The sequence below is a fragment of the Martes martes genome (genome assembly GCF_963455335.1).
Source record: "Martes martes genome assembly, chromosome: 16".
Classification (NCBI taxonomy): Eukaryota; Metazoa; Chordata; class Mammalia; order Carnivora; family Mustelidae; genus Martes; species Martes martes.
This window is the reverse complement of record NC_137904.1, coordinates 1,736,656-1,760,388: the sequence shown is the minus strand read 5'-3', so window position 1 is coordinate 1,760,388 and position 23,733 is coordinate 1,736,656. Positions and strand designations below refer to the sequence as shown.

The 23,733-nt window shown below is 60.0% G+C and overlaps 1 protein-coding gene across 1 annotated transcript; it reads right to left on the bottom strand.

Moving 5' to 3' along the window:
- Positions 1-624: 624 nt before the first annotated feature.
- On the bottom strand, positions 625-20,102 carry PELP1 (proline, glutamate and leucine rich protein 1). Its single transcript, XM_080827455.1, has 17 exons — positions 19,818-20,102; positions 13,240-13,304; positions 12,753-12,858; positions 8,601-8,750; positions 8,347-8,418; positions 5,217-5,276; positions 4,824-4,974; positions 4,574-4,703; positions 4,370-4,457; positions 3,852-3,940; positions 3,657-3,773; positions 3,420-3,567; positions 3,117-3,276; positions 2,778-2,833; positions 2,445-2,651; positions 863-2,344; positions 625-767 (listed from the first exon to the last, which is right to left on the bottom strand). Exons 1-17 carry the CDS (start codon positions 20,064-20,066, stop codon positions 675-677), a joined length of 3,423 nt encoding a protein of 1,140 aa, XP_080683581.1. The 5' UTR covers positions 20,067-20,102; the 3' UTR covers positions 625-674.
- Between the last annotated feature and the right edge of the window lie 3,631 nt (positions 20,103-23,733).

The window sequence follows — 23,733 nt, the reverse complement described above, 5'->3', positions numbered from 1 at the left end:
CGAGTAAGTTGCCAAAAACCGGCCTCACTAACGAGGGCCCTCAGGACACACACACTCGGGAAGACGAGCTCCCCTGTCCGCATCTCCGGGGCCCCCGACCTGTGCTCACGCCGCAGCAGAAGGACGCCCGTCTTGCTCCCACACAGGAGAGCCCCAAAGAGGCCGAGGCGTGACGTGTTTGCAGGGACCAGACATCGGCTGGGCCGTGGCCACAGCTCCCCGGGGGGGGGCGGGGGGCGCGGGTCCGGTCACAAGAAGGCCCAGCCCGGGAACAGGGCTCACACCTCCACACCTTTCACGTCTGTCTACCTCCCGTCGCGACCAGCCCGCGATTTCGGGGGCACGAGAGCACGCATATTTACACACTCTCGCTCTCTGGGACACATGGTGCTCCGACCTCCCACACGCCCACCCCAGACTCGGCCAAGGAGCCCCGCTCCTTACTCGTGGTCTCAACCGCCGGCAGCGCCGAGGGCGGACAGTGGGATGACGCGGGGCAGCCGGGCCTCCGGAGAGCACGGGGAGCGTGGGGAGCACGGGGAGCACTACGAGTACCTTGGGAAGCCCGCAGGCGGCGGGGCTTCTGGCCGGGAACGCAGTGGTGCAAAAGGCGGGTGGCAGGTGATCTCCCAGGACAGAACTTTATTGGAAACCAGGAGGGGGGCAGGACAGGACTAGGAATCAGGCTCCGGGGCGGGTGGTGGCTTCTCGTCATCAGGGGGACAATCGATGAAGTCAGCCAGCATGGCAGCCGTGTCATCCTGCTCCTTTTCGGCAAAACACGTAAGAGTGCAAACAGTCACACACACACACAGGCACGCAGGACAGACCCAGAGCTGAGCCCCCTCCCCTGCCCGCCTACCTTCTCCGGGAGGGCGGCTGTCTCTGCCTCGGGCTCCGCCTCCACGTCTGCCGCGGCAGGTGTCTCCGGGGGGGCCGGCACCTCGTCACCCCCGCTCTCAGTCCCCTCCTCCAGCAGGGTCGGGGGAGCCGAGGGCTCCTCTTCCACGAGCTCCTGGGGAGGTGGCCCAGCTGGGGGGCTCTCCGCGTCCCGCGGACCCTCCCCCTGGGAGGGGAGCACCTCAGGGACCAGCGTGGGGGCAGCCTCGGCCCCCGGCCCCTCCTCGGCCCCCGGCTCCTCCACCTCCAGCAGCAGCCCGGGCTCCCCTTCGGGCTCAGGCTGCGCCTTCGGGGACTGGGCGGGGGGCAGCGCCGGGGGCGGGCTCGGCGGCGGGGGCCTGCTCTCCTCCGCCGGCCCCCCGGCCGGGCCGAACTCCACCTCCTCCAGCTCCTCCAGCTCCTCCTCCTCCTCCTCCTCCTCGTCCTCCTCCTCCTCCTCCAGCTCTCCTTCCTCCTCCTCAAACTCCTCCTCGAACTCCTCTTCTTCCTCTTCTTCCTCCTCAAAATACTCCTCCTCGTCCTCCTCTTCCTCCTCAAAGTCTTCCTCCTCCTCCTCCTCCTCCTCTTCCTCCTCTTCCTCCTCCTCCTCCTCCTCCTCGTCGCTGCTGTTGATGTTAATGACCGTCAGGTCCTCCTCCAGGCCGGGGGGTCCTCCACCGCCAGGAGTCCCTTCAGGGACCAGCTGGGGGGGCGGCAGCGCCACAGGGCCCGGCACAGGGGGGGGCGGGGGGGGCGGGAGAGGCCCCGGGGCCGCGGGAAGCTCCTCGGGCTCCTCCTTGGCCGGCACGGGAGGGGAGGCCGTCGGCGGGCCGGCTGGAGCCACAGGCGGGGGTGTGGTGCCCGAGGGGGGCAGGGGCGGCAGGGGCGGCAGCCCCTCGGGGACGATCACCACGCTGTCGTCAGAGTCGCTTTCCAAGGAGATCTCCACGTCGGACGCCTCCTCCTTATCATAGTGGACGAAGGCCGGCCTGGGCACTCTGCCCCCAAAAGTCTCATCCGGGGGTATGGCAGGGGGAGGAGTGCCACTAGGGGCGAGGACGGGGTCCTCGTTGGAGCCTGCCCGATGGTTCTCTGGGCCAGGAAGGAGCCGGGGGGGTACAGACACCAGGCCTGGGACGGAGAGGCCTAAGTGGTTGGCTGTGGCTGGAGGTCCAGGGCGTGTCGGAGGCACAGGGCCCGCTGGCGGCATGGGGCCCGTCGGGGGCATGGGGCCCGCCGACGGCATGGGGCCCACCGACGGCATGGGGCCCACCGACGGCATGGGGCCCACCGACGGCATGGGGCCCGGCGGATGGAAGGGGGGCGCCCTGAATGGAGATGGGGCCTCAGGAGGGGGGACTGGGGCAGGCGTAGGGCAGGCAGGGCCCATGGACTGCAGGGGAGGGACCCGGGGGTGGGTCAGGGCAGCACAGGTCACCAGCGCTTCCGAGCAGAAAGACGCCACCTGAGGAAGAGGCCGAGGGCAGGTGTGAGCATCAGGCACCAGAGGGGGAGGACCCTGGCTTCAGATGCGGGGGGGGCAGGGAGGGCCAAGGGGCAGCTACCTCGAGGCTGTCCTCTCGCTGGCCGAGGGAGAAGGCTTGCAGTGCGCAGGCGAGGGGGGGCGGGCAGCGGGGAGCCGGGGCCAGCAGGAGCGCCAGCAGCAGGCGGTAGAGCTCCCGGCGGCAGCGGGAGCTGGTATACGGGGAGCTGCCCAGGACCTCGCCCTGCTGGACCCCCATGACCAGGGGGAGGACCAGCTCATGCAGTCTCTGGAAAGAACACGGAGCACACTCGGATACGGCGCTCAGACCACCCAATCCCCCCATGGGGCTGGCTCCCAGGGCTGACACCCGATTCCTGGGGGCGGCCCCCATGCGGCCCCCCCACCCACTGACCCTGTGAGTCTCCTCCTTGATGAGGGGCCCGCACATGAGGACGGTCCGGCTGAGGCCTGGGGAAGGAGAGGCAGGTCACAGGGGCGGGCTGGCCGTGGGTCGGGCGCTCGCAGCCCACACGGAGCCTCTGCTGCAGCCGGCCCGGCCACACCGCCCCACTGCTGCCCTCTGGAACGGGGCACACGAGGCCACGGCCGGCAGAGACACAGCCAGAGCCGAGCGAGAGTCTGCAGGGCCAGCAAAGGGGCCCGGAGCACCGTCGAGGCAGGACCCCCTGCCCGTCCACCACCACCGCGCCCCCACACCGCGCCCGGGGCCGCACGGCACGGCCTCTCCCACCTCTCAGCGCGGCCGCACACACGTCACTGTTGGCGTTGCTGTCCCCCTTCCGGTGGCTGGGCGGGGCCGCGGCCTCCCCCATGTCCAGCTTCAGCTTCTTGGGAGCGCTGGGCTTCCCGGACTGCAGCCCCCCATCCGGGCTCCCCCGCGGGCTACGCAGCTGGCGGAGGACGGACACTAAGGCGCCGGCCCCAGGCCAACAAGGAGGCGGGGGGGCGGCAGGAGGCGGTGTCTGGTGGGCAGGCTCGCTCCAGCAAGGGTGCCGGCCGAGAGTCCCGGGCCAGGAGCAGGGCCCTCACTCACCTTCAGGGTGTCGGCCGGCGGGGAGATGTCGCTGAGCAGGTGGGAGAGCAGGGCCTCTCCGGAGGCGCCCCCCTGCAGCACCCCGGCCGAGGCCCCGCACACCTGAACCCACAGCTCCAGCACAGCGTACACCTTGGCCCGTACGGCGCTGCGGGGGAGCGGAGAGCAGCCCATGAGGGGGACGCCCTCGGAGCCCCCAGCCCGTGCTCTCTGGTCCATGCCCGCCCTCACGGTCACCTGTACGGCCTCTCCTGGCCCGGGGAGAGGGTATCCCTACCAAGGTTCCAGGCATTGAGGACCTGGGGAAGCAGGCGGCTGATCAGGGCCCCAAAACGCAAGAGGCGGCCTCCACACCTGAGAGCGAAGAGAGAACAGTGAACTCCGCTCCCGGCGCGTCCTCGTCCCCCGACCGCCCCGTCCTCTCCCACTCACGCGAGGATGAGCGCAGACAGCAGATCCAGGGCGTCCAGGTGGATGGAAGGCAGAAGCAGCAGCCGCAGGGGGCCGTCTCCCAGCAAGCTCTGCGGGAAAACACGGCAGGAGTTGGGGCGGGGGGGCACGTGGAGACAGACAGGGACACAGAGACACGTGTGCACACAGGAAGGGGCCCGCACACCCCGCTGGCCCACCAGGAAAGACCCCGTCCTCTAAAACAGACCTGGGGAGAGGACGACAGGGAGCGCGGCTGGACCTCCAGCCGTGACCCCGCTGAGCCCCAGGTTCACCCCACCCCAGGGAAGCACCCGCTAGACGCGTCCTGAGAACCAGAGCCAACGTCCCCCAATGGGCGCATGTCGGGACAAGCACTGGGAGCGGCGGCACCCGGCCAGAGAAAGGGGGCTGGCCGGGACAGCCTCGGGGGCCGCCGCTGTGGGAGGGGCGGCTCCCGCACTGCCCCCACCCCCCGCCCAGCCGGAGGACGCCGTGCACAGAGCGCCAGCTCCACTCACAATGCTCTTGGCACTGATGCTGAGGGCCCGGCAGATGACGTCCAGGACTTCCTGCACAGGGACGGACACGGGAGCCCCGAACTCTGAGCTAAAGAGGAGGAGAGCAGACAGATCCTCAGCGCAGGCTCCCCACCTTGACCACCCCACCCCCCGCTCCACCCCGTCCTGATGAGGACAGCCCCGCCCCCCCGGCCCCCCACGCACCTGAGCATGAGCCCCAGGCAGCGGGCCAGTCCGCAGAAGCGCTGCCGGAGCCGCAGCAGGACGTGGGCGTCCCCGTCCTCCGAGGGTGTGAGCAGCATCTCCACACCGGGGCCCTCACACTGCATGGGGGCTGCATGGAAACACGAGGACGTCGCGCCCTGAGGCCCTTCGTCCGCCCCCTCCTGCCTCCCTCGTGGAGGGGGAGGCCCACCGCCCGCCCCCCGCCCCACCACCCGCCCCCAGCCCATACCGGTCTCTGCACCCTCGTACAGGGCCCCCAGCAGGCTGTGCAGGGAGGCCAGCAGGCTGCGCAGCTCCTGCTCCCAGCTCTCCGTGTGCTTCAGGCCCTGCGAGAAGCCGGCGCCCAGAGAGGGCAGCTTGGAGTAGCACTCACAGGCCAGCTGCAGGAGAGAGGTGGGACGCGGTCGGACGGGCCTCCGGCCCAGCCCCAGAGCCCGACGACCCCCACATGCCAAGAGAGCTCAGAAGGGAGCAGAAAGGACGGCGAGGCCGAGGAGCTGGAGGCGAGCGTCTTGTGCACGAAACGGGAGGGAAGCGAGAACCCGATCTGACGGCGGTAACAGAGAGAACAGAAGCTCCAGCTCAGACCCCCGGGCTCTCCGCCTCCCTCTCTTCCCTTTACCTGCTGGAGCTGGGGGCTCAGGGCATCCACCCGCGACAGGAAAAACGAGGCCAGCTTGCCCTGGGTCAGGGGAAAGAGAGGAAGACGCTGGTGAGTCAAGGGCCAGAGTCGAACACCCCGGTCCACCGCCAGCAGCAGAACGGAAACCCAGCCTTCTCTCTCCTGCGGACACGGGACCCGCAGCGCCCGGCCTGTGAGCAGACCTGCCGACAGTCGGCCCTCGTCCTCAGCTCGCCTCCCCGTCCCGCCCCACAGACACCGGGCTCCCCCAGGCCCACTTCTGCAAAATGACAGTCCTGTTCCTCCGGCTTCGACCAGGCGAAGATGTGAGCCGGGGAGAGAGAACCCAGGCAGGGCTGCGCGGGTCAGCACAGGTCAGAGCAGCCTGGCCACGGGCAAACACCCGCTCGGCCGGCCGCGGCAAAGCCACCAGCTCCCTGGGGCTAGAATCCGGGGGGCCTGCAAACGTAGCTGGCAAGTAACATTTTCTGTTTCACTAGCCTGTAAGATGACCATAACCGTGGATGGAGAACCCAGCAGCAGCGGCAACATCTCTGCCTGCCACCAGGGAATGCCACGCCTTTCCTTTTTTTTTTTTTTTTAAAGATTTTAGAGATTTGAGAGATCACAAGTAGGCAGAGAGGCAGGCAGAGAGAGAGGAAGGGAAGCAGGCTCCCCACCGAGCAGAGAGCCCGACGCGGGGCTCGATCCCAGGACCCTGAGATCATGACCTGAGCCGAAGGCAGCGGCTTAACCCACTGAGCCACCCAGGCGCCCCAATACCACACCTTTCCACCTCTGGTTCTAATTCGCAGGCATCTGGAAACACTGGTCATGTACATCACTAACTCGGAATTTCAGGCGCTGTTAGAGCTACGATCTCGGCGTCTGACTTGCTAACAGTCAGACGCGCGGCTCTATCACACTCCTCGGACGCGCGTTCTCATCAGAATCGGCCTCCCCTGCGATTCCGTGTGCTTCCGGAACTTAGAAGCGTTCTGGGAAGGAGTCCGTGGCCCAAACGAGGGCAAGAACACTGAGGTGGACACAGAGAAGGCGTGAAACGGGGCCCCCGGCTCCAGGGGAAGTGAGAGGGCGTCAGAAGGACCCGAGACGCGAGCCGCCGGGGGCGGGCGCTGGGAGGCCGGGCGGGCAGGCGGCCAGCGGGGCTGAGAGGAGCGGTACCCACAGGGTAGGACCAGGGGGGGAGACGCACGGTCCGGAGCGCACAGAGACCCCAGGCTGGGGAGTAGGGACCCCGTGAGGACGGGGCATCTCGCACACGAGGGTGAACTTGCAGAGGAACCGTGGGCTGCGGCGTCGGGCATGCGGAGGGACTTCCGGACGGAGGCCAAGCCTCCCGGCCTCCCCCGTCCCTGCCCCGCGGCGGGAACCGCGTGGGGCTGCCCACATCACCCTTCAGGACTCAGAGACCACCAGCCAAGTGCTGCCCTCGCTGACCCGGGGGTACAAGGCCTGGAACCGCTCCCCGGGGGGCGGGGGGAGCCTGGAGGGCACTTTCCCGGCGATGCGGGAGGCTTCGGGATGCTTCAGACCAAGAACAGCCGCACACAGGTCTCCTGACTGCCCCGCTTCCCCGAGGACGTTTCCTGGAGGGCGGCCAAAGGCCTGACCCCGGGGCGCCCTGCCCTCTAGGTCCACTCCTACTCCTGCTCCCGCTTTCCCCCAGCGAGAGCGCACGGCACAGGGCGGGCTGCGGCCCCCAGAAAGCCACGTCCGGGAGCGCGGCCCTGGGAGATGCACAGGAGTGGGGGCTCCCGCAAGACACTCCACCTGACCTGCGAGCAAGTGGTGTGCCCATGGGGCGTGGCCCCCGTGTCTCAGGCCACAAAGCACTCGTCACCTCGGCGAGGAAAGGCAGAGGCCCTGCGGACTCACCTCCCGGCCTCAGAAGGCGGGGGCGCAGCAGCCTGGATCAGGAGACCCAGGGAGACCGCCGCTGCCCTGGGAGCTTCCGGGCCGAGCCCAGGACAGACACTCCCGGGGCACCTATCCTCGCCTCAGTCCCCACGGCAACAGCCGCCAGGTACAGACCGCCCGGGAGCCTTGCATTTTCCCACGGACACGCTAGCGGCCAACAAAGCCAGAAGCCTCCGCAGATGGCCCTTCTCCACACAACACCTTATTCTTAGCAAAATAAAAGCACACCCGCCCCGCCCTGTAGAGACATCTGGAAAAGCTGTTAGCTCTGCAAAGCGCCCTGAACTTCGGGCCCGGCCTCAGAAACTCAAGGCTGAATTCTCCTCCACGCTCACAGGAACAACCAAGAGGCACCAGCGCAGGGAACACTGGGCATCCCAGAGGCCCCGACGGTTCGAACCCAAAGGTGGGGTGGGGGGGTGCAGGCAGACAGACATGGCCACCCGGAGCTGAACCAACGAGCCCCACAGACCAGAGCAGGCTCGGGCACAGAGACCCAGCCTGCGGCAGGGAAGCAGCTCCCTCAGAGCATTTTAGAAGAAAGGCAGAGTTTACGGAACTCAGTGAAACTTTGGTTAAAAAACAAGCAAAGGGGCGCCTGGGTGGCTCAGTCATTAAGCGTCTGCCTTTGGCTCAGGTCATGATCCCAGTCTCCTGGGATCGAGCCCCACATCAGGTTCCCTGCTCCGTGGGAACCTGCTTCTCCCTCTTGTGTTCCCTCTCTCACTGTCTCTCTCTCTGTCAAATAAATAAAATCTTCAAAAAAAGAAAACAAAACAAAACGGAAAAACCACAAGCAAAAAAACCCAGTACAGGTCATGACATAGTTTAGTCGGGACTACGTGTTAATACAGGAAAGCAGTCAGTCAGGAAGGCTTCCTGGAGGAAATGGCAAGAGCCGTAGGCAGCAAGGGAGACAGGATGGGAGGAGAACGGGCAGGGCAGAAAGGGGGAGGAGTCTGGGTTAAGGGCTTTGGCATCAGGCGCAGGTGCCGACCCTCACCGTGCTCACAGGCAAGTCAGTCTCCCTGTGAGCACGGAGAGCCAGCAGGTGGCACAGAGCCATCCGCGGGGACGGACCGTGCGCGCGGCACGACAGGTGCTCCGAACCCTCCGCTGCGGGGTCTGAGCTAAGACAGCGGCGAGCGAGGGTTACGAGGGTGGAAAAGGCCTTTCGGGGAATACTTACTTTGAGAGACCCACAGGCCCGAGGAAAGTAGGTCATGCAGGCCTTCATGCCCTCCAGCGCTGAGAGCTCACACTGTGGGCAGAACAGAGAGTCAGGCCGAGGTGCAGAGCCCAACGCCCCCGGGACCCCACACGCTCACCATCCCCCGCCACACTGTCCTCGGCCCTACCTCTCCTCCCCCTCCCGCCTGCTCCCTGCTCTCAGACCCACTGGAGGGAGAGCTCTGTGCGGGCTGGGGGCGGGAGGGGTCTCACCTCCGGCCTGAGGCCCAGCAGGGAGGTGAGGAGGCCGGGGAGGTGGTTCATGGAGATGTCCCGGAAGAGCGTCGGCAGCTGGGCTGCATAGCGGAGCAGGTCCCTCAGGACGGCCACGGCCAGCTCCATCGTGGGTGGTGGGTCCTGGGACTAAAAGCAACGACCCCCACGCTCGCCTCCGCAGTCGCCAAAAGGCAGCGGCCCGGGAGGCAGGCCAGCACGGGGCTTCCGAGGAACACCACACTGTCACCGTTGCCCAGACACCCACTGGGACACCGGGAACCCCAATGCAGCGTGTCTACAGAAAGAACACGTGTCTAGGCTCTAGTAGCACGGGCGTGTGGGGCCCTGAACGTGCTGGGAAAGAAACAAAGCCAGGCCTTACAGATCTGACTAACGGAAGATGGCGAGTGGCCCTCCCGACTGCGCTCCCCCGTTAGGAACGGAGGAGAGCCCTTCTCGCCCGGGGACAGCCGCGGCCACAGCGAAGCCGCCTATGTCGCCAAGCAGGCTTCGGCCTGGCTCGCACCTACTGTGGACTCGTGGAGGAGAACAACAGTGTGGACCTAGGGCTACCCTGGAAAATCAACGTGCACACGGGAGACAGAGTCGGCACCGACCTCCTGCCAGACCCGAGGCCGTGCGGCCTTGGAACGAGTTCGGCTCATCAGTGAGCAAGTAAGCGCAGGGAGTGGTGGGGCTGGGCCAACGGGTGCGGGGCACGGAGGGGGCGCGTGATGTGATCAGCGTGTTCCACGCCACTGACGAAACACCGAACTCCACGTCTGCAAACTAATGATATACTACGTGTTGTCTAACTGAATTTAAGTTAAAAAATAAAGAAGAAATTTTTAAAAAAAAGGAAGAACAGGGGCCTCTGACACTGCATTTCGGTCCCGTCAACGCCCCCTCTGGTCACCCCTCCTCCCGCTGCTGCCAACTTCACAGACAACGGAAGCCCTGGGACGGACAGGAGTCCCCAGCCATGCCTGAAACCGTCCCTTCGTTCTCACGACCCTCTCCCCCATCCTGTCACCCCATGCGTGGACTGTCCCCCAGCGCCTGTCCCGCATATCCAGCTAGTCCCGCAGAGTCCACCGCACACAAGCACCCCCTCCGTAAATACCCGTCCCGAGCCCCACACACCCGCCCACGCTCACTGCACAATTCCCTCCCGCGGGAGCCCAGCATCGGGACTGCCTGGCTCCCCCACGTGCGTTCCCACTCCCGACCCCTGTCCGCGCTCTGCCCGTCTCCTAACCCCGGAGCCGCTAAATCGGAAACCCAGCATTCCGTCCTCACCTCGCTCCACCTCCGAGCGGCAGAGACACACGGGTCCTGCCCCTTCCCTCCACGCCACGCAACCCACAGCCCTGCCATGCCGTCTGCGGCGCAGTGCCCCGTCCCGTCGGCTCCCCTCCCCTACCTGGCCGCGTTCGAGGGCACGTCTTCCCACGCTGTCCACGGAAGTACCCAAGTTCACCCTCACCTGAGCTTCCGCTGCCCCCCCAAACCCACCGAGCCCGTGGGCTGCCACTCGCACCTGGTCAGGGCTATGCTCACTAAGGGAGTGGCCGAGGCCTGGCTCCCCAGGCTGCCCCCCTCCCCTCCGAGTCTGACCGTCCCGGTGCTCTGAAATCCGGGATCATCCCACACATACCCGTTCCACCATCGGGACCTGTCCACTTTGCCTCTAAGCCTCTCCTGGACTCAACTTCCCACCCTTTCCGCAGCCTCCTCTCCAGCACACGCTACCAGGAGGTTTCCCCTCTACGAGGGAACTAGAAAAGAGTTCTAGTTCTTTCTCCAAACAGCGGCCGAGGTAGTACTTCCAACTGAGAATCTGATCCGGTCACCACCACCATCATCTCCTCCTCACCCCTACTCAAAACCTTCCATGAGGGGCGCCTGGGGGGCTCAGTGAGTGAAGCGTCTGCCTTTGGCTCAGGTCATGATCCCTGAGTCCTGGGATTGAGCCCCGTGTCAGGCTCCCTGTGCAGCCTGCTTCTCCCTCTACCCCTGCCCTTACCCCTGACTCTGATACTCAATCTCTCTCTAATGAGTAAATAAAATCTTAAAAAACAAAACAAAACCCAACTTCCATGAATTCCCAGTGTTCCAACAACAAACACTGAGCTCCCTAACACGTGCAGGCCGCCACATGTTGTTCGGTCCCCACATCCCTCCCTGCCCCTCGTCCCCAGTGGCATCTCATCAACCCCACTCGGCCACACCAGCTTGCTTATAATCCTCCAACTGGGCCAAACTCCTGTCCTCTCGGGGCTTCTGCACACTTATCAACACGTTCTTAGCCCCATCAGCTCGGAGAAGCCCTCCGTGAACCACTGGTCCACAGTGGTCCGTGTTCAGAGACCGTGCTCCCGGCGCGTGAAGTCACAAGCTCTCCTGACCGGCTGGCCGGGCACCCCGCTGTGCGATTATTCTAGAAAAGCCTCTCCCGCTGGAAAAGGCATCGGCAACTGTACGGTCTGTGCGGCCTGTTTTCACGTAGCCCACAAGCTAGAACAGGAGTTTTACGATTTTAAACGGTTGGAAAAGGAAAAAAAGAAGAAAATGCAACGGAAAGCACATGTGGTTGGCAAAGCCAGAGCGTTTCCTATCTGCACCCCGGAGCAGAGCACAGGAACCCTCGAGCCACGGTGGGCACGCCGAAACGCACACAACCCCCCACTTGAACGATGAAAATTCTCCTAAAGAAGGTTTGGCCAGAGGGGCACCTGGGTGGCTCAGCGGGTTAAAGCCTCTGCCTTCGGCTCAGGTCATGATCCCAGGGTCCTGGGATCGAGCCCCGCATCGGGCTCTCTGCTCGGTGGGGAGCCTGCTTCGTCCTCTCTCTCTGCCTACTTGTGACCTGTCTGTTCAAATAAATAAATAAAACCTTTAAAAAAAAAAAGGAAGTTTGGCCAGAGATAGAAAACTGCCTTTGATCACACGGTCAGCAGCGTACTTAGAGAATTTCTGGACAGACAGAATTCTGTCACACTGAGGGCTTCAGCATCTACTCGGTACAACCCTCTCAAGTTGTTCTCCGGAGTTTAAAAATTCACAGACCGACCACAACTGGCTGCGCTCTGAACGCCGGCACACATGCTTATAGTCACGCAAACAAAGGACGACGAGCTGCGAGGGCCATGCGGAGGACAAGGCTCTGACCGTGAGGGAATTAAAACGGGAGAACCGCACCACGTCTCCCGCCCACACGTGGATTTACGGATTTCCACGCGGGGCTGCCAGATAAGCGCAATTTACTAACCTGCTCTGAACACATGCTCTGGAAACGTGAGTACCAGCTAACTGGGCGTGGTTTACATGCTGCATTTTCTGACTGAAACTGTGCTGTGTTTTTTTTTTAACTTATTATCTGCAGACATTTACTTCTTGGAAAGTCCCTCAATGACCTGTGCTGGACTCTGAGAACCATGCCAGCGGGGGCCAGGGTCCCCCGACCACGGTGCCCCCAGAGCTTAGCACTCAGCCCCCTGTGCTCAGAATGTGCTTGCGGAGGGGCGCCTGGGTGGCTCAGTGGGTTAAAGCCTCTGCCTTCGGCTCAGGTCATGATCTCAGGGTCCTGGGATCGAGCCCCGCGTCAGGCTCTCTGCTCAGCAGGGAGCCTGCTTCCCTTCCTCTCTCTCTCTGCCTGACTCTCTGCCTACTTGTGATCTCTGTCAAATAAATAAAATCTTTAAAAAAAATAATCTTCTTTAAAAAAAAAAAAAAAGAATGTGCTTGCGGAAGAACGAGGTGGGGAGACCATCAAAGCAGGTTAGAAAAAACTGAAAATGCTGAAAGAGAAAAAGGGAGCAGCAAAAAAAGACAAAAAAGAAAACAAAACAGAAAAACACCCAAGCAAACAATACATAAAAATAAAATCCCCAGAAAAAGGAACTTTCGCAATGTCGCTTGTTAGAAAAGCTGGCGAGGAAGTGAAATCGGTCAGTGGTTCCAGTGCGTGAAGGTCAAATGAATTCAAACACCCCCCGGATAAGAATATCAGAAAGTCCACTGCCGTGTTTGCACCTAAAGCCCGCGCCGCCCGCTGTCAGGACGCTGCCTCTCCCGCCCCAGTCCTCGGGACTCCTCGCCCTCGGGACTCCGCGCCCTCGGGACTCCGCGCCCTGGCCGGACCCTTACCTGCAGCACCTGCTGAAGGCTCCGGAGCCAGGACACGCAGTGCTGCTGGAACATCTCCGTGGGGCTCTCTCCCACCAGCAGGGACAGCAGACACAGGCCCTCAAACCTGCGAGGGAAGCAGCCAGTGACGGGCCGCAGCGGCAGCCACGCCCCCGAGAGCTCCGGTCACCCCGCTGGTGCGCCAGGGGGCCAGAGCAGACGCCCCTTCCAGACCCTCAGCGCTTTCCGACTCCCGAAATGCCTGGAGGGCTCTGGTGAGGTCCGAGCCACGAGGAAGCTGGGAACGGAGGTGGTGCCGGGTAGGCCGAGCCGGGGCCGGGACAGGCGGGGCTCACCCCATGGGAGCCCGCGGGAAGAAGGAAACCCTCTACCCTCTCAACGAGAAGTCTCTTGAGGCCACAGGGTGGGACCATGGATGGATGGACAGATGGACAGCCCGCTTCTTGAGGAAACACCCCCTGGAAAAAAATGAGGCTTGAAGACTCACCGAGTTTTGATGGAACCGAGCCGTGCGTTACTGAGACCCACCAGCGCCCCAACGGCGGACAGGTTCTGGGGGAGCAAACAGGGAAGCGGGTCAGGAACAGGACGCTGATGGCAGTGGGGGCGCTTCTCTGGGCCCTTCCCTGCCCGCACCTACGAAGCCTCCCCAGGCGTCACACCTCCCCTGAGCCCCGAGGCCCCATTTCCAGCAGGTGACACTCGGCAGCCTGTGCCTCGGGGGCCCTCCTCCAGGCCCGTCCCGCCTGACCCCTTCTCCCGCCTCCCACCCAGCAGGTTAGTGCCTCGCAGAGGACAGCCCAACTCAGCCCGGCGACCAGACCTCCGAGACCCACATCCCAGCTCAGTGTCCCCGGGCAGCGCCCAGCGCAGAGCAGATGCCACACACACTTGCTGGACGGACGCTGACCCCATCTGTTACCCTCGGCCTTCACCCCCAAACCCTCCTCGTCCTGTTCCCGGCCCCCTCAGTGCCATCAGCCAATGGCAACGCCGACCCAGTCAGCCAGAGCCTCCTTCCCGCACATTCCGGGGGCCCTGACACAGGTTCTCCCCCAGGCCTCCCAAGAGTACCCTGCCGCCCCGCGGAAGGCAGAGCTCCTCGCATGGGCCCTGGGCCCCCCCAACCGTGCCCATCACTCATTCTCCCAACACACACGGATGCACGGCGACGGATGAAGGGATCCAGAGCCAGACAAAATCGACACGGTCCCCGCTCCCATGATGGAAATGACTCGCTTCTTCAGTCAGTACGTATTCGAGGTCTACCTCACGTGGGACATTGCTCTAGGTGCAGGGGAGCGTGTGTGCTAGGTACACGGGGCAGAAAATACACAAACGACCCAACACCAGACAGTGAGTGGGATGGCGCCGAGGGCCATGGGGCGGCCTAAAGCAGACTCGGGAAGGAGCCGAGCGCCTGGCGTGGGAGAGGGAGGTCGGGTCTCCCGTGTAGCAGGCACAGAAGCCCTCTCTGGGGGCGCCCTTCGAGCGAAGGGAAAGCGAGACGCACCCCTTATCTGAATACTCTGCTGACAGGAACAGAAGATGGTGCAGCCACTTCGGAACATTCTGGCAGCATCTCCGAAGGTCCCATGACCCGGCATTTGAGGCCCCGGGGACACCTCCAAGAGAACCGAGAACCCAGTTCTGCCCAGACTGGGGGGGCCGGGAACAGAACCCAGACTCGCACGTGACGCTTCCCAGTGTCCTTCCTGACAGCCCAAGAGCAGAACCACCCCAGGGCCCACGCACCGGCCAATGGACCACAGACCCGCACGACGGAAGCGTGAGTGGCCGTATTAAAAAATAATAATAATAGGGGCACCTGGGTGGCTCAGTGGGTTAAGCCTCTGCCTTCAGCTCAGGTCATGATCCCGGGGTCCTGGGATCGAGCCCCACATCGGGGTCTTTGCTCCACAGACAGTCTGCTTTCCTCTCTCTCTCTGCCTGCTTCTCTGCCTACTTGTGATCTCTGTCATATAAATAAATAAAATCTTTAAAAAATAAATAAAATAAGAATAATAATGATAACGAAGCTCCGGGACACGGATGAGCGTTCAAAATGTGATGCCACATGAAAGCAGCCAGACCCAAAACGCCACGTGTATAATTTGTTCCCGTGAGCCGGTCGAGACAGGCAAACCAAGAGAGGAACAGCAGAGCACAGCTACAGGGAGCCGGGCAGGGACCACGGGGCCCAGGGCTTCCTTCTGGAGGGACGACCCGTTCTACACCCATCACGGCAGGCGCGCGGCCACCACAGGCAAGGGAGCGCGCGACTCTTGACCTCGGGGCCGCAAGACCCAGCCCCGTGTGGGGTGCAGAAATTACTTAAAAAATTAAACCTTTAGGGACGCCTGGGTGGCTCAGTTGGTTGGGCAGCTGCCTTCGGCTCAGGTCATGATCCCAGCGTCCTGGGATCGAGTCCCACATCGGGTTCCTTGCTCGGCAGGGAGCCTGCTTCTCCCTCTGCCTCCGTCTGCCAGTGCTCACGCGTGCGCACGCTCTCTCTCTCTCTCTCTCTCTGACAAATACATAAATAAAATCTTAAAAAAAAAAAATTAAACCTTTAAAAATAATAGTAGTAGGGGCGCCTGGGGGGCTCAGTGGGTTAATCCTCCGCCTTCAGCGCAGGGCATGATCTCAGGGTCCTGGGATCGAGTCCCGCATCAGGCTCTCTGCATGGCAGGGACCCTGCTTCCTCCTCTCTCTCTCTCTCTCTGCCTGCCTCTGCCTACTTGTGATCTCTGTCAAATAATAAAATCCTGAAAAAAAAATAATAGTAGTAAAAATTAATACATGAAATTGATCACAGCGACGGCTGAGCTGCTCCACACGTCCGCGATAGGACAGCGAGGAGGCGAACTGCAGGTTAAGGCATTGACTCTGGGTTTCGGCTCAGGTCAGGATCTCCAGCGGGGAGCCTGCTGGTCCCTTTCCCTTCCTCACCCTCTAAAATACGTAAATAAATCTTTTAAACGTAAACAAATAAAACAAAACGTTGACATGTAGGGCATCGAGGTGAAGGGTCTATGGGAATTATTTTAATTATTCTTTCAAATTTTCCATAAACTTTAAGTTATTTCAAAGCAATGTTATCTAAAAAAGAAAGAAACGAGAGAACTGGGGACACCGAGTACAGTTCCTCTGGGGAGTCTTGCCAAGAACAGAAATGGGGCAGGAGACGGCGGGGCCGGGGAAGGGCGGTTAAAGCCGCTCAGGGTGGTGCGGGATGAAATGCTCCAACAAGGGGGAGAGCTGGTGAAGCGGGGGGACGGGGCCATGGAGCAGCTCACCCCTCGCCGTGGGAGGGAAGGCAGAGCAGAGCGTACGGACACAGACTTAGTGAACCCGGCGGGAGCCCGGCGGGAACCCACGGGGCCATCCATGCCACTGCTTCTACCTTCTCAGTGAGACGGGAAGCAAGTGAACATCTAAGCGGGAGGGTGCAGAGGAGGAGTTCGAGGCTGTCCGGGGAAGCGGAAACGTGGCGGACTGCTGGGCAACACTAGGGTCCACTGCAGACGATGACGGCCGTGAGTGCTAAGTGGCAGTCCACAAGGACACCTGTCCTGAAGCCGCGCTGGGCTCCGTGGGTGCAGGCACGGAATAAAGAGTTAAATTCACCTCAGAGGAGGTACTGCCCGGCAAGTACAAAGACGGGAAGGCAGCAAAGGGATTACAATGGAACTTAAACTGGGTGAGAAGAGAACAAAGAATGTGACAGGTAAGACATAGGCTTCTTTCCTTCCAATGGTGATCTGATGCTGGGAAGAAAGCGGAACAGGACAATGAGTCAGAGAACGGCCGAGACGTCGGGGCGGACTAGGGCGCGGTGGTCAGGAAAGACTCCCGTGAAACAGGCGCACAGAAGCTGAGACTTAAGTGGGAAGTTCACCCTCCACGAGCTTCACGAGTTTCCCAGAGAAGCGCCCAGGAGCTGGTGAGCAAGGGTCCCAGCGACTCCAGAAACAAGGTTAGCTTGGGCGGCTGGAGCAGGGTCCACACAGACAAGGAGCGGTGCGAGAGGAAGTCAGGAGGTCAGCAGAAGCCACACAAGGTAGGGATTACTATGCGGTTTTCAGCAAAAGAAAGTTGTCATTTCATTGATGGTACTTTTTTTTTTTTTAAGTCCACTCCATGCCCAGCATGGGGCTTGAACTCATGACCCTGAGATCAAGAGTCACCTGCTCTACGGACTGAGCCAGCCGGTGCCCCTTTTATTGATATTTTTAAGCAGATCACTGGCTACTGACTGGGGCACGGAACAGGACAAAGCCCTGGGGATAAAAGCAGAATAAGACGTTCCATCCTTCTAAAAACTTGCAGTTACAAGCGAAATGAGATGTGGGATTTGCTTTAAAATGCTGGGGGAGGGGAGCAGAGTTGGGACGGTGGGCATGAAACCTTTTGGCAAAACGTCCATTGTTAAATTTGGGTGACGGGGACAACACAGGGTGGGAGGGTTCAAAATACTATTTTTTTAAAGATTTCATTTATCTATTTGACAGAGAGAGCGAGCACAAGAGGCGAGCGGAAGGCAGAGGGAGACGCAGCTCCCAGCTAAGCAGGGAGTCCGATGCGGGGCTCGATCCCAGAACCCGAGGATCATGACCTGAGCCGCCCAGGCATCCCTCAAAATACTATTTTCTCTACCTTTGTGTACTCTGAAGTAAGTTCTATCTTTTTTTTTTTAAGATTTTATTTATTTATTTGACAGAGAGAGAGATCACAAGCAGGCTCAGGGCAGGCAGAGGGAGAGGGAGAAGCAGGCTCCCCGCTGAGCAGAGAGCCCCATGTGGGGCCCGATCCCAGGACCCTGAGACCATGACCTGAGCTGAAGGCAAAGGCTTAACCCACTGAGCCACCCAGTGCCCCAAGTTCCATCTTTTTTCATTACACATAAAAATAAAGCAAATCAAAGCCTAGCTGTTTGGTGAGGAAAGGTTATAGATACACGTGAAACGAATAAATACATCATTTCACTATGTTGTAAGAAAGGACAGCTAATCACAGGTGGTTTGGAAGGGTTTCCCAAAGGCAGTGAAAAGCACAGAACTGAAAAGATTTTTCCGGGGAGCAGGGCAGCAGCACAGGGAGGGCCCCCAAGCTGAGAACAGTGCAAAGGCCCAAAGCCAAGAAAGCCCAGCTAGAGAGGATCGTAAAACCCGGCAAACGGCATCAGGGTTTTCCTTGAACAAGCTCACTCCAGCTGCCATGAGAGAAACGAGTGAAATGCCACAAGACCAAGGCAAGGAGACAAGTCTTGCTATAATCCACACCAGAAACCGGGCACAGTTTCACTGTGCAACTACTGAGTTCCCACTGCCTACAGGAAAGCAAGTTGGTGATTCAGCCAAAACAGATGGCCCAATCGATGGTTCTATTTGTCTTTCCAATAAGCTCCAAGCCTATTTCCTTAGTTTCATTTCTCATCTCAATCAGACTAGAAATTCTCCAAGGGAAAAGACCACGCCTACGTGTCTACCCAGAGATGAGAACAATAGCTACTGCGTAGCAGCACCTCGGTATTGTTTGGATGAAAACATGCCGAGGCAAAGCAAACCCTCCAGGCGGCACTGTGAGCCCCACGAACCCAGGCAAGAAAAAAGGCAGGCTATGCCCCAGAATGTGGCACGGACAATATTAAAGGGGGAGTCTAGACTCCCACATCCCCTTTAGCTATGCTCGAAATTCTGCCAGGCTTCAGACACTTGGGGAAAATAAGACGTTGGGTTCACGGACTTGTCCTGAGGGAGGAGGGAAAACTTGGGACGATGAAAGAAACCACACATACATAGGCAGAAGAGACAATGTTTCAGAAACGCACGGGAGATTGAGACGAGAGAATGCGTCATCAGCTCCCACTTCCCAAAGTGGGCTGAGATAGCAGAGGTAGGGTTCTGTCACCCTCAATGGTGGGGAGTAATGTCAGTGTCAGCAATGAGACGGTCCCTGATAAATCTGGGACTCAGATCAGAGAACCACCCAAGGTTGCGACAACCCTCCTGCTGGAAGGAAGCAGAGCGCTGGCGAGGTCCCAGGAACAAAGACCAGACAAAGAAGACCCCATGTATACGGATCTGGAGGGGTGGGTAGAATTTGGGGAGGGCCTAGGCGAGGACGGAGGGCAGGGGATATGAAAGGAGCACCCACCCTTAGACGCAGTGTTGGACACACTATGCCTTCTTACACGCCGCGCCTTCACCTGGGCGAGAGAGCGGGGTTCAAGCTAACACTGGAACACGCTGGGAAGGATACGGAAAGGAGTGGACAGATCTGAAAGCTACTTGCGTAATAAAATCAACGGGACTGAACACGAGGAAGGCATGGGAGCACGAACGTGTTTGGGTGGACATCTGGGTTTCTAGTTTGCGGGCCTAAGGGCCCCTTCTAAGCCAGTCTACAAGGCTCTGCATGATCTGTGCACTGCCCCGCACTGCACCAGCCTCACTGTGCCCACGCTGGTCCCCACCGCCTCCGAGCCCCTTCTGCCACAGGACCTTCCCACGTGGACTTCTCCCATTTCCTTTCCCTAACCAACCCCCTGCTCTTCCGGGGGCGGGGGAGGATCTCGGCTTAAGCTCCAGCGCCTCAGGAAAACCTCCGCAGTCCTCGGGGTCAGGTGAGGGGTCCCTGCCACGCGACTCTCGCTGTTTCCAGACACCGTGTTCAGCGCCACTGCACCTGTGAGTGGAGCGCCCGAGGCTCCGGCTCGGGAAGGCCTCGGTCAACATTCCTTGTCCACGTCCGTTCACTCGGTCCGAACAATCCCACAACCAGACCGCGAAGGGGAGAGGGAAGATGGTGCAGCTGAGTGGCGGGGCCTGGACTCGAACCCACAGTCCCGAGCGACTGCCAACAGCCCAGCGGCGGAGCAGCGAGGCCCTTCCTCCCGCCCCGGAGTTCCCGCCGACGGCGTGAACGTCGCCCAGACCGACACGGGCTCCGGCAGGAGCCCCCAGCCCTTCCAGCCCGCCCTCGCCGCCGCCCCCCGCGCCCCGCGGCCCCGCAGCGGCGCCGGCTCCCGGGCAGGGCCGCGGGCACGCGGGCCGCACTCACCTGGGCCCCGCCCACCGTCCCATGCAGCCGCAGGAGGCACATGAGCCCGGGCAAGTGCGGGGCCGAGCGCACCGGGGGATGCACGGGCGCCACGGCGCCCCCCGCGCGCGGCTGCAGCAGCCCGGACACGCTCTCCAGCAGCAGCAGGCGGAGACGCGGGCCCGAGCCCACCGCCGACAGACCCCCCGTCCCGCCGGGCACCCCGGCCGCGGAGCCCGCCGAGGGCCCGCTAAGAACGGCTGCCGCCATCTTCGCCCGGGTCCGGTGGTGGCGTGGCGTGATGACGCAAACGCACCGCGACGGGCGCCTGGTGGGGAGGGGGCGTGAGGAGGGGGCCGCGGCCCTGCGCACTGGGCGGCCGGGGGCGGGGCTCTGCGCGCCGCGCGCGAGGGAGCATGCGCGGGCGGGCCGGCCGGGGCGCGGGCGGGCCACGTGGGCCGGACAAAAGGCGCCCGCGGCCCGGGACTCAGCGGACCCGCCCGGGGCCCGGACGCTCGGCGGTCGGCGCGGCCGGTGCGCGAGGAGCCGGCCCCGCGGCCGCGCTGGGGGCGTGTGTGCGGCGGCGGCGACGCCCAGGCGGCGGTCCGCGCGCCCCGCAAACACGAGCTCCGACAGCGCCCGGCCTGGAGGGAGACGAGCCGCCCGTGTCCCCGAGGCGTCCCCAGGGCGCTGCCGGCTGCCCCGAGCGCTGGGCGCAGCGACCCGCGGGCGCGCAGTGCGCCTTGCAGGAGCGGCGGCTGCCCTGGGTCTCCCGCGCGAGGGTCCGCCGCGGCCGCCGCACGCTGCGTCTCTGAGCTGCCGGCCACAGGGCCGCGTCCGCGCCGCCGCGCCGCCCGCCCCCGGTGCGGCCTCGGAACGCTCGAACCTCTCTGTGCGCTGGTCCTGCACGAGGGCGACCTCACAGCTCGAAGAAAAGTCAAGGCTCGGGGTCACCCTTACGTGTTTCCTCCCCAAACACGAACCCCGTACGGCTGGGTTTTTCTCTATTTCTCCGTCTCCGGGGCCCCTTTGGTCCCGGCCCCCCTTCTCTCCTATGGCCTCTTCGCGGCTTCTCTTGTGGCCCCTGGGCAGTCCCCTCTCTGCAAAGCAACCAGAGTCTTTTCAGATGTAAGTCGGTTAATAATAATAATATTATTATTAACTATATAATATATATATAAATACAATCCCACTCCTTGCGTAAAGCCCTTCACTGGCTTCCCAAGAGGTGACTGAAATCCCGCCTTCCCACCCGGGCTCCTAGAATCCTTGGGATCTGAGGCCTCCCACCCCTCCGACCTCCGCGCTAACCACGGGTACCCTCGGTCTCCCTGTCCTGTCTCATCCCTGAATCGAACTAGCCTTTCTATCCTCCAGCATGCCCGCTCCCACCGCAGAACCTTTGCACATGCTCCTTCTGCCTGGAGTAATTTTCTCTTTCAATCTCTGCTACCATTTTGCCGTCCTCAAAGAGGGCCCCTTTTTTAAGTAGCCCCCGCGCCAAACCCCTTCATCCTTTACCACGTCACCCTGCTTATTTTTTTAATAGCTCATAACACTACCTCAAGTGTATTTAAATTTTTTTTTGAAGATTTTATTTATTTGAGAGAGAAAACACAAGCTGACGGGGGAGAGGGAGAAGCAGATTCCCCGCTGAGCAGGGAGCCCAACGCTGGGGTTTGCTCCCAGGACCCCAAGATCATGACCAGAGCCGGAGGCAGATGCTTAACTGGGCCACCCAGGCATCCCTCAAATGTATTTCTTACTTACTGTCTGCTCTGGCTAAAAGACACGAGAGGGGTCTTCTCTTCCTCACGACTTCAGTCTTATCACCAAGAATAGTGCCTGGTACGTAAAAACTGCTTGACACATATTTGTTGAGTGAATAAATGAAAGTTGAATGAAAGAGAAAGCCTACTTTCAATTTTGACAGGAACTGGCAAAGTGCCCTCTAGGAAGATTGCCTTGACTTAACACCCACCCCCCATCATGTGAAACAGTGCTTTATGCATAATCCCAATAACTAGGTTTATTACTGTGTAGGAACTCTTTGTAGATGTGGGGAGTTATTCTTTTTTTTTTTAAGATTTTATTTATTTATTTGATAGATCATAAGCAGGCAGAGAGAGAGGGGGAAGCAGGCTCCCTGCTCAGCAGAGAGCCTGATGCGGGGCTTGATTCCAGGACCCTGAGATCATGACCTGAGCTGAAGGCAGAGGCTTAAGGACTGAGCCGCCCAGGCGCCCCCAGAGTTATTCTTGGTTGTTATGTGTTGCCCCGTTGCAAGAGGCTTCTTCCAATTTGTCATTTTATTTATTTTAATAATTAGTCTTCTAAAGGTAGGGCGTTTCGATAAAAGCCACAGACTCTGAGCTAGACCGCTGGGTTCGGACCCCAGCTTTGCCTCTTGCTAGCTGTATGAGTCTTTGAGTTTCTTAACTGTGCCCCCACTTCCTCATTTGTAAAGTGGGGGGTGATCATAAAACCCTAAGGCATAGAGCTGTGAGTACTGAATGAACTGATATTTGTAAAATGCTTGGAACAGTGTTTTGGCACGTGGTAAATTAAAGTGTTCCCTGGTGTTATTTATAGCCCTGGGGTATGAGGTCTTAGGAGGCTTTTCCTAAGCTCCAAGGTTATAAAAATCTTTTTCTGTTTTTCTCCTAATACTTCTATAGTTCTATCCCATGCATTTAGAGCTTTAACCCATCTGGAATGTATTTTGTTTAAGGTGTGAGATGGAGACATCACTTTTTTTCTCCCAAATGAATAGCCGACTGTCTCAACCCAGCTCAGTGAATATGCCGTTCTTTCTCCATTGACTTGAAATGCTACCATGTGAGTCTGTATCAGGGTCCTCTGTTCCCTTTCATTGCTCTGTTTCGTATCATTGCACCAATAACAATTTTAATTATTGTTAACATAATAAATTATCAGGTAAGACAAAGGCCTGCTTTATTCTTATTTTTCAGAATTATCCTGGCTAAACTTGTGAGTTAATTTTTCTGATTGTTTAGAATCAAGTTCCCCTCCCCCCAAAGGCCCAGTGTTATTCATTTACTTTTTTTTTTTAAGATTTTGCTTATTTATTGGACAGACAGAGATCACAAGTAGGCAGAGAGGCAGGCAGAGAGAGAGAGGGGAAGTGGGCTCCCCGCTGAGCAGAGAAGAGAGCCTGATGCGGGCTCGATCCCAGGACCCTGAGACCATGACCTGAGCCACCCAGGCGTCCCCTATTCATTTACTTTTAAAGACTAGTCAGGCGCAGCAGTGAGGAGGGGGTCAAGAGTGGAACAAGGAGTCGGAGCCGTGAACCATCACTTGAGATAAGCCACTACCTTTGGACCAGCTTCCCACTGTTATTTTGATATGGTGTCAAATTTATACACAATCTACAGAGAAATGACATCTTTATAATGACGGGTTTTCCCACCCATATATGGTGCCTCTCTTTCATTTTTTCTAGCCTTCTTTAACATCTCTGTAAAATTGTCTTTATATTAGTATGTTTTAATATAGCAGCTTTCATGCCACACAGACCACTATTGTTCCGTCCCAAAATCACTTTATTTTTTTTAAGATTTTATTTATTTATTTGTCAGAGAGCCAAAGAACACAAGCAGGGAGCAGCAGAGGGAGAAGGGGAAGCAGGCTCCCCGCTGAGCAGGGAGTGCGACAAGGGGCTCAATCCCAGGACCCTGGGACCAGGACCTGAGCTGAAGGCAGATGCTCAACCAACTGAGCCACCCAGGTGTCCCCCAAAATCACTTTAGATGTATACCAATATTTATCTCATTACGTTCTGGTCCTAACCCTTTGACAAAAGTGATTCATAAGTCTAAAAGAAATGTATGATCTAAAGCTTGAAAGGGATGAAGGGCGAGCTTAGAAAGGGGTGACAGAACTGAGGACCTATGCTGGAACTTTTCCAAATAAC

Coding starts and splice junctions, on each gene's coding strand:
- PELP1 (XM_080827455.1), bottom strand. CDS start 20,066: ATGGCGGCAGCCGTTCTTAGCGGGCCCTCGGCGGGCTCCGCGGCCGGG. Junction 12,859..13,239: donor CTCGGTTCCATCAAAACTCG/GTGAGTCTTCAA, acceptor CTTCCCTCGCAG/GTTTGAGGGCCTGTGTCTGC. Junction 4,975..5,216: donor TGAGCCCCCAGCTCCAGCAG/GTAAAGGGAAGA, acceptor TCTCTCCTGCAG/CTGGCCTGTGAGTGCTACTC.